Source organism: Planococcus citri, chromosome 5, assembly GCF_950023065.1.
Source record: "Planococcus citri chromosome 5, ihPlaCitr1.1, whole genome shotgun sequence".
NCBI lineage: Eukaryota > Metazoa > Arthropoda > Insecta > Hemiptera > Pseudococcidae > Planococcus > Planococcus citri.
In genome coordinates, this window is record NC_088681.1 from 64,895,987 (window position 1) to 64,909,199 (window position 13,213).

General features: G+C 34.1%; 1 protein-coding gene across 2 annotated transcripts in view; it reads left to right on the forward strand.

The window, feature by feature from the left end:
• Positions 1–13,213, forward strand: part of LOC135847732 (uncharacterized) — a 39,898-nt gene that overhangs the window by 12,994 nt on the left and 13,691 nt on the right. Inside the window, exon 2 of one of the 2 annotated variants that reach the window (XM_065367408.1) lies at positions 6,847–6,906. Coding sequence is in view for 1 of the 2 variants with exons in the window: in XM_065367409.1 (XP_065223481.1) it covers positions 1,942–3,843 (1,902 nt within the window). In the remaining variant the exon portion in view is untranslated. Of the gene's footprint in view, positions 1–1,935; positions 5,463–6,846; positions 6,907–13,213 lie in introns of those variants that run through there. The other variant, XM_065367409.1, reaches the window with a different exon arrangement.

Consider the following 13,213-nt stretch of genomic DNA (forward strand, 5'->3'; position numbering starts at 1 on the left):
ATGTCCCCTTTAAGAAATAAGTTGTCCTGGATGATCGGCGGGGGGGGGGGGGTGCAATTACTCCTATTGTCATTTGCGACATTTGCCGGACTAATGATATAATTGCAAAAAACTGAAACTGAAACTTAACCAGAGAAACTTGCAAGAAAAGGTGAAAAGCTGAAAGAAAGCTGAAAAAATGAAGCTTTTGGCTATAGCTTTTAGCTTTTAAAAACCCCAATCTTCCTTTGGCTTTCAGCTTTCAGCTTTTAGCTTTCGGCTAGCTTTCCATCCCTGGTCAATTTCACCTATCAAAACTTTTTTTCATGTTTTAAATCAAAACATCGCATTTTTTCGTAAACTTTAAATTTTTTTAAATCAACTTTGCAACATGGTACCATCCTAATTTTTAAATATGTTGTTCAGCATGAAAGGTTGTCCATAATATATTTTTTTCAGAATTTTTGAGAGTCGGAACGGTATGAAAACTACGTTTTGAAACTTCTTGAGCTAATTTTTTGTACGAAAAAAAGTGGCAACACTGATTTTTATGATATCATCAAAAAGCCCTTCAAAACCCCTAATTATGGGAAAAAGTTCCATTGTGGTAGGTATCGCGGCTATCGAGTAATTCACTGCTGAAATGGACGATATTTTTGGTTCACTGAAAACTTTGACACCCCCTGGTTGCCTTTGAAAATGAGCTAGAGGGCAGCGATTTGCGTCATTGGTCATCCCTTCGGAAGGTCTTGCCACAGGAAAAATGTCAAAATAATCGCCAAATCCCCCACCACTTCTTGGTCCAATTAACGTGGAATGACCCAGTCGATACTTCGAAGAACCGTGAACTTTAAAAAACAGTAAATTTTTCAAATTCTCAATCGTGAATAGATTTTAAAAAAGTGGCGTGTAATTGCTCAAATAAATCATTAACAAGCATCCTTTTTACAGGTGCTAAAATTAATTCGGACGGTTTTTAAAGCACCTTTCAAAATCCTGACTTTTCAGAATACGACTGGAGACTCCAACACAGCTTAAAATTACGTCTAATCGACTCAGTACGTTGAAATATCATGGTACATACGAGTATGAAGTAAATTTTAGTAGTCCAACTTCATTGGACCAAATTACTAGAGATGGAAAGCTGAATGATGAAACTTTTAGCTTAAGCTTCTGACTTTTAGCTTTTGGCTTTCAACTTTCGGCTCATCAAAATATTTTCAATGACGAGGTGAATTGATAGGGAAGTGGAAACACAACCACAACGAAAAAAAAAACTCAAAAAATGTGAAAATCGAAAAATAACACAAACAGAAGCTGAACCAAAATATGAATTTAGGAAAATGCTGAAAGAAAGCTGAATAAACAAAGCTTTTGGCTAGCTTTTAGCTGTACAATTATATATCTGTGACTAGCTTTTAGCCTTCAAAAACTCCCAAGTTCCTCCGCTTTCAGTGTTTAGCTTCTTGCTTTCAGCTACTAGCTTTCCATCCCTGCAAATATGTACCGTGAAAATATCAACATTCAAAAATGTGCTGGAAACTCCAGAACTCCTAAAACAGCTCGAAACTTTTCCCAGTTGATTTGTGGGGTCCAACATACGGTACACATCAAATTTCCACATTCTAGGTAGGTACGGTGAAGTTTTGATTTTTTCAATTTTTGGGCACAAATTTGACTTCTATAAAATTTTATCGAAAATCGAAAAAAATTAACTCCAGAACCTAAAACATTGGCTGGGACTGCATTTCGGCTTGCTTTTTCGATTTAGTTTTAGTCAGTCTGAAACGTTTTCTACCTGTTAGGATTGATGAATTGTTTGAACGTTCCTTTGTAATACGTATTATTGTGTAAATTTTGAACAGTGTGTGCCAGATTTTGAGCTTCTATTATTTCCTTGCTTGTCGTCGCCTCTTCCTCTCATATCATTAATTCGATCCTTACAATTTATTCCAGGTTCAAATGGAAGTTCAACAACACCAAGAAGTAGAAATGGCCGAAGTCACCTCAAAAGTGTACGACATTATCCATCCGACTCCAGTATCGCTGAAACAACTGTCAGCAATCGTCATCAGCCTCGAAATATGGCGTCGTAAAATAAATGAATATCGCACGAGTCAAAAATTGAGTGAATTTGACCCAGGCAGGCTGCGAAAAGAAAATACCCGGATGAAAACTATGCTTCCTGATTTACCGTCCACGATTTACAAGATGATCGAAGAAGTTTTCTCAAGATTTGGGTATTCGATGAAAATTTGGCGATTTCATCATTATGAGAGCGGATTTTGTTATCAGTACAGTCACGAGAACTATGTTTTAGAATACTTCGATGATTTTGTGTGCGATTATGACGGCTCTATTCATTACGCGAGGACAGCTGAACGTATGATGCGTTGTGAAGGATTCAATTCGGAAATGAAGTTCACAGTCGCTTGTACGTATTTCTTCGAGAACGATATTAGACAAATTTGGCCATCTGTATCGAGAAACATGAACGTAGATGTTATTGATTTTGACGAATTCCCGCAATTATATTACTGGATTTGCCGGCTTTCGAATGATTTAGACAAAATAGAAACCTGGGGTGGTGAAACTGTCGATGAAAAAATGTTGAGGGCGTGCATGCCTTATAATAGACCTTCGATCGAGTATTTTTGGAATCGTATACCTATCGAAAAACAAATGCGAATACCCGTAGGTGTTGGTGCCCTTAGCAGTTCTGATTTTGTTAGATACATTTTACCAAAAATGGATGATCAGCAGCTTGATAAATTCTTCAATGATTCGTGGGATGGTAATAAGTTGTATCACCTGTTTCTATATCTTCATTGCGATGAATGGATGGTCCTGAGAACTTGGTTACACATTAGGAATATTATAAAGGAAAGTATTTTTTCAAATTGTATCGTTTCTATGCTTGAGTATGCTTACCCGCAAGCTGATGATGACCCAGATGAGTGCGATGAAGTAGCAAAGTGGCATGAGTTTCATGAACCGGAAAAGTGGGAATATTTGTGTTGTCAGATATGGAACCGTACGCCGCTGAATCTCAAACAATCGGCGATTCGACTTATTTCATCCGATAGTACGTGGATTGAAGACATAAGTAATCGTTTGTCTGTCTCCGAATATTATGATTCAAATGAGATAAAAGTTGAGTTCCTACTGGTTATTTTACGAGATGCATCTCTCAAAGAACGATCCTCGTTCTGGCATATCTCCTGGATAAGTTTGATTAACGTTGTTCGAAGCGAAGATTTGCAACGAATGGTTCAACTGTGCTTCAAAAACGACGATGAGATTACTCAGATCAAACAAAACTTCTTGATTACCAACAGCGGTTTCCTTAAATTCTGCGTTACATTATTGGAAGATGCGCATTTCGAAAAATTGAATGCCTTGGTGAGTTTCTGTTGTCCCGAATCGCAAGCAGCGAGAAATCTTAAACAAAGATTATTGCAGTCGGTTTTTCTCGATGAGGATAGCGAATTTAGTCCTGGCATTGTCGTTGGAAGCGCTGATCTCAAGGAATTTGTTAATGATGCTTTCGACGACGTTGATGCATCTAGCGACTTTAAAAATCTATTGATGTCGTCATCTTCAAATATGAAAAGTCTATCGAGCATTATTTGCGACGATTATGTTTCTTTTGAAGAGCTCACCGAATTTATTGGCGCCTTTGTTTCAACGGAAGAAGCTTTAACGCAGATCAAGATGAGTATGATTGATTCGTTGAAAGAGTATCTGACTACGAATGTACGTACACGTAAATATTCATTCGCCCAGAATAAGTTCAATTCGATCTTATTATGGTGCTTGGGAAATAATGAACATGTTGAAGAGTTCAAATCAAGCTTGACTTAGTAGTAAACCCAGATAGCTATAAAAAAGAAGTCAAATAATTTGTAATTTTTTTTTCTAAATCTAAGTGAATCGTATGTTATAATCTAAACATTCAATTTTGTTTTAGTTTCGAATAATTTTTAAGACATTTTTGAGGACTTTATTAATTCTCAACTCGTTTTCATTACTTTTTATTTGATTTTTTTTGTTGCCACATTAATCATCTTTTGGAGCAATTAGATGCCTATGTTGAGGATTTTTTATGAGATTTTCGAGAATGTGTAGGGTTTTTAGTTACTGTAGTCTGTAAGTTCGAGCACCTTTTACTTTTTACTCGTATCTGCGAGGTTTAGGTAATTGATGACTTTTGTTATAGGTAAGGAAAATAATCGTTAGATTCTCTACAAGATGGAATGGGTTTGAAAGTAATCCGCACGATAAAAAATAAATTACAAAAGCACAAAGTCGTAAAAGTCGTACAAAAAAAATGGTTTTTATTTCGGGGATTATATTGAATTACTATCTGAACCCAATCTCAATTCAAGCTGAACGTGATGCTCTACAGAGTATACAGTCTTTCAATTTTTTATTCCATTATTGATAAATATATGTGTTTCAACAAATTGAATGCAATGTGTTTTCATCGTTTTCTCGATATTTTTGAGCAACGAAAGTCTTTAACGATTCTCTTCTCCCTCCCTCCCTTCACCCCTTAAGTACAAATTTTAAAGGAAAGCCGAGTGAGAATCCAGAAATCGTCACCAACAATAGCTGAATTTCGTCGTATGAAATTTTGTTTTTTGCGGTTAATTTTCAAACCTTCAAAATATATGTTCTTTTTGCCCACTTTTTATGAAAGAAACAAAAACCAAAATGTTTCGATAAATTGGTGGGTTTAAAACGTTGTGTAGCCTTCAGCGAATTTGAAATTTTTCAGTTTTGGGAAAATCGTTATAAATGAGGGGGAAAAAGTCATGTTCAGGATCTGTGAAATTAATTTAACCGTAATTCGTGATTTTTGCCATAATTTCTTAGCTCAAATTTTTTCCTACCTGATTGAAAAATTACGTTTTGGCTCATTTCGTAAGCACCTATTTTTCCAATGAAGAAGATCAGGAAATTCGTCAAAGGTTTCAGAGCAGTTGAAAACATCACCGATCAATTGAAAGGGAGGGAGGCTTCGATAATTTCCTATAATACTTGAACCCACCTTGGTAATATTTCGGTTTTATAGTTATTCGTAATTTTCTGTCGTATCCTTAAGACCTGTGAAACTAGGAGCAAATCTGCTTTAAAAAATTTGAAAATATCTATGTATGTTTATCAATATTTTAAAGCTTGTGAATTTGAATAACCGAGATTTAGCTATGATTAAGAATTTTTAAGGTAATGCTTCAAATTTCTTGAATACTTACGAAGTCATGTACTTATTTGTTTTTCGTTTCGAACAATTTCAAGACATTTTAAAGGATTTTATTAATATTCTCAACTCATTTTCATTATTTTCTTACACGATTTTTGATATTTTTTTTGCCACACTATCGTCTTTTGAAATGTTTGACGAAAATTCCTTCAGGGTGGTATAGTGAATAAGCAGATGTTAATTCTAAGTACTTTTATGAAGTTTTGTTTTGTTTTTTTTTTAAATAAACTTTTACCGCATTTTTTGTTCTCTCCAATATTTTTGTACGAATTTTCAAAATGTTTTTTTCTATTTTTAGGATTGAGGTTTGAACCGTCAACAATTTGATCATTACAGAGCTTCCTTTTACTCGTAATTAAAGCTGTTCGAAGCAAACATTTGCAACGAATCATGCTTTGAACACAGTGCTAAGACCATGCAATTCAAGTTAAACGTCATGCTCTACAGAGTACAGTCTTTCAATTTTTTATTCCATTATTGAATAATACGTGTTTCAACAAATCGAACGCATTTGTGAATTTTTGTGGTCTCGATTGACAAACAGTGAGAAGTCTGAAGTAGCCAATACTTGAGCGAGCTTTGCTCTGTCAAGATTGAAAACAGTCATAAGTCGATTATCGATAGAACCAGAGAATTCAACGATTATTTTGTTAACTTATCCAATATCTATCGATTTTAAAGACGATTTGATTTTTATGATTTTTGCTGATGATGCAGGTACTATTTTGGCATGCTCTTTTGATCAGTTCAAAAAGTTTTCTTTGTAATACGTAGGTATTATTAATGGCGACAACGATTCTCTTCCCCCTCCCTCCTCCCCCTAAGTAGAAATTTTATAAAGGAAAAAAGTGAAAACCGAGTGAGAATCTGAGAATTCAAAAATCGTCACCAAGAATAGCTGAATTTCATCGTATGAAATTTTGTTTTTTGGTAAATTTTTAAAACTTCAAAATATGTACATTATACTTATGTTCTTTCCCCACTTTTTATTGACAACATAAAAACAAAAATGTTTTGATGTATTGGTGGGTTTGAACTTTGAAACGTTGCGGAGCCTTCAGCGAATTTGAAGATTTTTCAGTTTTGGGAAAATCGTCGTAAATGAAGGGAAAAAGAGAAATTCCGAACCTGTGAAATTAATTTATAACCGTCATTCGTGATTTTTGCCATAATCGTATATCTCAAATTTTTTCCTGACAGAATGATTGAAAAAAATTACGTTTTGGCTCGTTTCGTAAGCTAAATAGGTAGGTAGTAGGTACCTATTTTTCTAATGAAGAAAAGCATGAATAAATTCATCTAAGGTTTCAGAACAGTTGAAAACATCACCGATCGTTGAAAGGGTCACCTTAGTAATATTTCGGTTAGTTATTCGTAATTTTTTGTCGTATCCTCAAGACCTGTGAAACTGGGAGCAAATCTGTTTTAAAAAATTTGAAATTACCTATTTATGTAGTCTATTTATCAATTTTAAAACTTGCGAATTTGAATTATCGAGTCGAATGGCTCGTCCCTTCTTCTACTCGTATCTAGATTTACCATGAAACTAAATTTTCCGCCAATAAATCCTAATCGCATACTTTGTTTTGGTATTGTTTCAGTTGTAACGGATTCGTCCAGTTTTCCTACGCTGATAATTCTTGCTGCTTGTCTTCAGAACGGTAAGTGCAGTTTGATTGTAATACGCGAAAATAATGCACACGAAAGCTCAAATTACTTACGAATGGAATGACATCGAGCTGTATTTTTTTTGCTAATTTTTCGCTTATTCAAAAGGTGGTGGGTATTGGTTAAGGTAAAAATGGCGCATCGAGTTTTTATTTCTTTGCCATCGTGTTCGAATGGATCACTCGCATAACAAATGTAGAAAAATCTAAAAAAGCTTTAGTTCTCGCGTTGACTTAATCACTGAAGCTACATAATATAAAGAACATCGAACGTGTTGAGAATTTTCAGTTGTGCATCAATTGCAAAGAGAACTCGAATATGATGTTACTACTTATATTATTTATGCTTACCTACATGTGAGACAGAAGCAGTGCCCTTGTAGATTTTTTCATCCAATTCCATATAATTTGATACTGTGTCTTATACATGATACTACCTACGTAATTGAACAAGTGGACCTCAAAAAGAGGCCGTGGAAAAGGAAGGGTTTGAATTTTATTATGAAATTGATGTATCATGAAAACCAATGAGCTATGATATAAGTTTGTGTTGATGATGATTGAAGTAAAGATTGTGTTCTCATTTAGAACACGTTTTACAGACATGAAATTCAAAGTGATGTTTTTTTTGATTGTGTTTGTTGTTAAAATTCGGTGAAAATATTTTTTTTAAAGTTGAGTTCAAACAATAGAACAGTAGTGAACGGTCGAAAAGTGTTTCTAATTTATGGGTGTACTTATATCGAGTGATTGAATGATTCATCAACGATACTGATTATATGAGCTGTTGCTGTTGATTACACTCGTAACTGGTAAATTACTGGTAGGTAATTTTAAGCATCTTCTTCCATACAAAAATTGATAAACTTTTTCTCAACAATAGTGATCAACTGTTCATAAAAACCACCATGCTAAGGTGTATATTCTGGTAAAAATTTCCACTCAATAGAACTATCTTTACAATAATTTATCACGTCACTTCTGACATTTTTTTTTTTTTTTGTCAAAGATTCTCAAAAATTGATTCAAGCCCTAGTTATTTTAAACTGAGGAGTGATACCCATCACTGATTAAAAATTTAGGCATTGTACATAATGCAATAAAATTTTGAAAAGTGAGTATAAATTCATGAGTCGACATATCATCTAACAGCTCTAAATGAAATGAACGAGTAATTATGTAAACAAAAATACAAACAAATACTTTTTTCTGGACTCCATTATAATTAATGTGTAAAGGATCAAAAGTGCTGATATCACAACAGGAAAATGGACTGCTTCGATTCACACAAAATTCTGGTAAGGGAGGAATTGACAGATACGTATAAGGACCGCCATTGTAATATTTGCAGTTGGCTTATTTTTTCAAAATATAGTACACAGTAATCTACCTTTTGGGATCCAGTAATAATTTTTTCTCAATTCGGATAGAGTAGGTATGGGAAACACTAGTTCTTTGATTAGTAAAAAAATGAGCATCCAGCACAACTTGATATAATTTTTTGAGAATTACGAAATAAACCGAGTGCATTATGTTGTGTTACTATCAGGATAATCTCCGTTTTGGGTGTATACTTGTATAATCCACTAGTTGAAAATGTCTTCGGTTTTCTGGACAATATTACTCTGGTTGACATTTAGAATCAAGTAGATAGTTGAGGGTTTTAAACTGAGCACAATTGTTTTGAATGGAAGCTGAATTACAGCAGCGATGGCCTATTTCCAAAACCTCGTAACTCCATTGCCACTTAGCACCTCGTGTAAAACGGCCTTCATACTGCAGCGCTCCCTATCGGACTTGAATGCTCAACTCACAGATAGGTAACCTCGGGTAACCACCCCACATTACCTATCCTTCAGTTGAGTACTCAAGTGCGATAGGGAGCGCTGCAGTATGAAGGCCATTTTACACGAGGTGCTAAGTGCCAATGGAGTTATGAGGTTTTGGAAATAGGCCATCGATGCTGTATTATGGGCAGAGTAAAGTTCTAGATTAGGGAAGTATACGCATACGCCATTTTGGTTCGACACAACGGATGTAAACAACATTAGAACGTATGTACGCATACAATCTTACGTGTAAAAAATGCAATTTTTTCGATTGTTCGCGGGTTCGGGTGAATTTTTAAGTAGTTTCCAGCTAAAGACAATGAAATTTCCTATCGATTGATGTTAAATTTTTGTTATTTCGCGCAAAATTGACGATTTTCTGAATACTTATATTATCCGATTTTTTCATACTATATGTGTCAACTTTAAACTAAAAATACTCGAAATCTTCAGTGAACACACAGGTATTTTAATATAGCAAAATGTTCGTAATTTCTTCGTCTTTAAAATGAGTGTTTATCGAAAGCTCTACATGCAACCGTTCAAAAGTTGTAGAAGTTTAAAGTTGCGAAAACAATGCAAAAACCAACCGCGGATGGTAAGTATTGAACTTTGAATTAGAATTACTCAAAATTTTCAACGAACACATAGGTATATTAATACAGCAAAACGTTCGTTATTTTATCCTTTTTAAAATGGGTCTTTACCGAAAGCTCTACCTTCTACCGTTCAAAAATTCTTGAAGATCAAAGTTGCGGAAAGTGTTCAAATTGTGTTATCACTGTTATCAGTCACTTAGTGTTGATTGTAGAACATTTTCCGCAACTTTGATCTTCAAGAATTTTTGAACGGTAGAAGGTAGAGCTTTCGGTAAAGACCCATTTTAAAAAGGATAAAATAACGAACGTTTTGCTGTATTAATATACCTATGTGTTCGTTGAAAATTTTGAGTAATTCTAATTCAAAGTTCAATACTTACCATCCGCGGTTGGTTTTTGCATTGTTTTCGCAACTTTAAACTTCTACAACTTTTGAACGGTTGCATGTAGAGCTTTCGATAAACACTCATTTTAAAGACGAAGAAATTACGAACATTTTGCTATATTAAAATACCTGTGTGTTCACTGAAGATTTCGAGTATTTTTAGTTTAAAGTTGACACATATAGTATGAAAAAATCGGATAATATAAGTATTCAGAAAATCGTCAATTTTGCGCGAAATAACAAAAATTTAACATCAATCGATAGGAAATTTCATTGTCTTTAGCTGGAAACTACTTAAAAATTCACCCGAACCCGCGAACAATCGAAAAAATTGCATTTTTTACACGTAAGATTGTATGCGTACATACGTTCTAATGTTGTTTACATCCGTTGTGTCGAACCAAAATGGCGTATGCGTATACTTCCCTAATCTAGAACTTTAGGGCAGAGTATTGCAGCCGAATTTTTGGGCTTCGGCTTTTAGCTAAAACTAGTGACCTTCAAAAATGAAGATTCAGCTTTCAGCTACTGCCTAGCTTAAAAATTGAGCTAGCTAACGGCTATTATTTGGCTAGCTAAAAGCTAACCAAATTTAAAAACAATATACCTCTCTATGAGCATTAAAATTTCACACTGAGCCCGAAAATAGCGTTGAAAATGACATCAGATTCATTGTTTAACAAAAATTTGGGAAAAACAACATAAACAACAAAAAAATCTTATTACATGTGAAAAATTAGAAAAATGAAAATTTTAAAAGCAAAATTGCTCCAGATTTATTAGAATTTCACATGAAATTATCACAAATGAAGGGAGTGGGAAAAGTGGTAAAATAGCTGAATTTTTTTAGCTATTGGCTGTTTAGTCCTAACAAATTTCAGCTTCAGATAGCTATTTTTTTCTAGCTTTTTGAAGGAAAATTCGGCTAAAATTCGGCTTTCGGATTCAGCTAGCTGCAATACTCTGATTATGGGAGATAATTAAGTACTGGTTCAGGTTCAGGTTTGGACTCAAAACTGTAAATTGATTGCCTTGCCTTTGGCCAAGTGACTTCCATCTCTTTCAACCATGTACAGCCTTACCATAACAAAAAGGAGGAACAAACGAGGGCGAATTGTCGCTTTTAAAAAAGATCCTTCTCATATCTTTAGTATTTATTTCATATTGAAAGCAATAAACAAATACTTTTGAATATGTAAGATAACAAACATACTAGCCAAATATTATTGAATTCGCGAAGTATAAACATAACTAAAATATAGCATCCGCTAGAACCCCTCATCCGGCCCTCCAAAGCATATTTGCCCCCTTGTAAGGAGCCCCTCAACGTTGAAAAAATCAGAAAAAATGAGAATAAATAAAAATCAGTTGCTGGGCATCGGGTATCCGAATTATGCTGGCTCTCTTCTATGGAAATGCTCCCAACTTTGGAAAAACAAAAAAATATTAAAAAACTGATGTCATTAGAAATTTTTTGAAAATTTTTCATCCAACGAGACGTATGGACAGAATCTTTCTAAACCAGGGACTGAAAGCTTCAAAATGAAACTTGGCTTTCGGCTTCTAACTTCCAAAAGAAAAAACTGAAACTTTTGGCTCTAGCAATTAATTCGGCTAGCTTTTGGCTAGCTTTCAGCTTTTCTAAAAGCTGAAAGCTGAAATTTTGAGTGAATAATAACTAAGGCTGTATTCATAGATGTTACAGTTACATGTTACTGGATCACTTGACTAAGTGGTAAATTTTGATTCAATTTTTCTCGTAAACGAATAAAAATTTCACATTCATATTTTTAGAATGATAAATCAATACTTCGGAGCCCAATTTCTCAATTTATTAATTAGAAAAAAATGTTAAAAATTCTGTTGGTAGAAATATAACTGTAACCAAAACCATGAAAAAAGCTTGGTAAAAAGCCGTATGAAATGAAACTTCTAGCTGGTTTTTAACTTTTTCAAATGAAACTTGGCTAGCTTTTAACTTCCAAAATTTGGTGAGAAATATGAAACTTTCAGCTTTTTATGGCTTTTGGCTTTCAGCTTTCGGCTAACTTTCAGTCCCTGTTCTAAACAGTATCTAAAAAAAAAACTTCTCCACGGGTCTCTTCAACGATGTTGGTTCGCTACAAAGTCTCTTGCATGTTTACCGGCATGAAAAAGGCGAGAATTTGACCACCTAGGTAGAAGGTGGGCAAAGAGGGGCGAGGAGAAAAGGATGAATCTTGAAATCTTATGTACCTTCATGAGGAAAAATATCAAAATTAAATCCCTCATTAGAATATTTTGAAAGTCTAGGGACACCTTAAAGAGTCCATTTTTTCAGAGGGGGAGGGGGATTAACTTTGGGTAGATTCTACAAGAACAAGACTACAACATTGACGCGGTACAACATTTTGTTATGGGAGTAGGTCGGAGTAGGTACAAAAAAGACATGAAAAAAACACGAGTTTAGTTTTCTAGATTTTACTACAGTCGGCCCCGCTTATTATGGATCCGCTTAATAAAATCACCCGTTTAATGCAACCAAATGGCTTGGTCCCGATTTTTTGTACCTAATTACACAGAAAATCACTCGTTTAATGTAATCAAACTCCCTGCTTAGCAGAATCATTTTGTGAAAATCAGGGCTTAAAACCACCAAAACCAAAACCAAATAAAACCACCATAACCATTGTTTTTAATTGGTTTTAACTTTCAACCACTACCACAACCATTTCAACTTCTTTTTGTAAATTTCAAAAACAACAACAACAACAAAAAACCAATATATTTGAAAAAAATGAAAACCAATTCATTTAAAAACAACCATTTGGGAAAAAAATTTGAATTGAAACAACCAAAACCACCAAAAGTTGTGTTCTTTGGAGAAAACCACAACCACAACAACCATTTCAATTTTCAAATGTAACCATAACCAATTACAACCAATTCATGAAATGGTTCTTTTTGGTTTTTGCTATTTTTTTTCAATTTTTTCAGACCTGTGATGGAAATTTTCTGGTTTTTTGTCTCAAATCATACTTTTAGTAGTCCTGAATTAGTTTTTGTATAAATTTATTTGAAAATCAAAATTGTTTTTGATATCAAAACCACCACAACCACCAAAACCATTTGAAAATTTGAAATGGTTTTTGATGTGAAAAACCACCACTACCGCAAAAAAAAACTATTATTACAGAACCAAAACCACATCCACACCTTATTAAAAAAAATTGAAACCATTTCAAAACCAGAACCAGAAAAACTTTGAAACCTAAACCTTAAAACCAATTGGAACCGTTATGGTTTGTGATTTGAAAACCAATTCAGAAACCATAACCAAAAACCATTTATTTTTGAGTCCTTTAAAAACCACCTACCACAACAACCAATAAAATCCAAATGGTTTTAAGCCCTGGTGAAAATATTGAGGTATTTTTGGGAAAATGGCTTGTTTTTTCATACTTTAAATAAAAAATTTTGGAATTTTTCACTTCTCTTATTTTTAAATT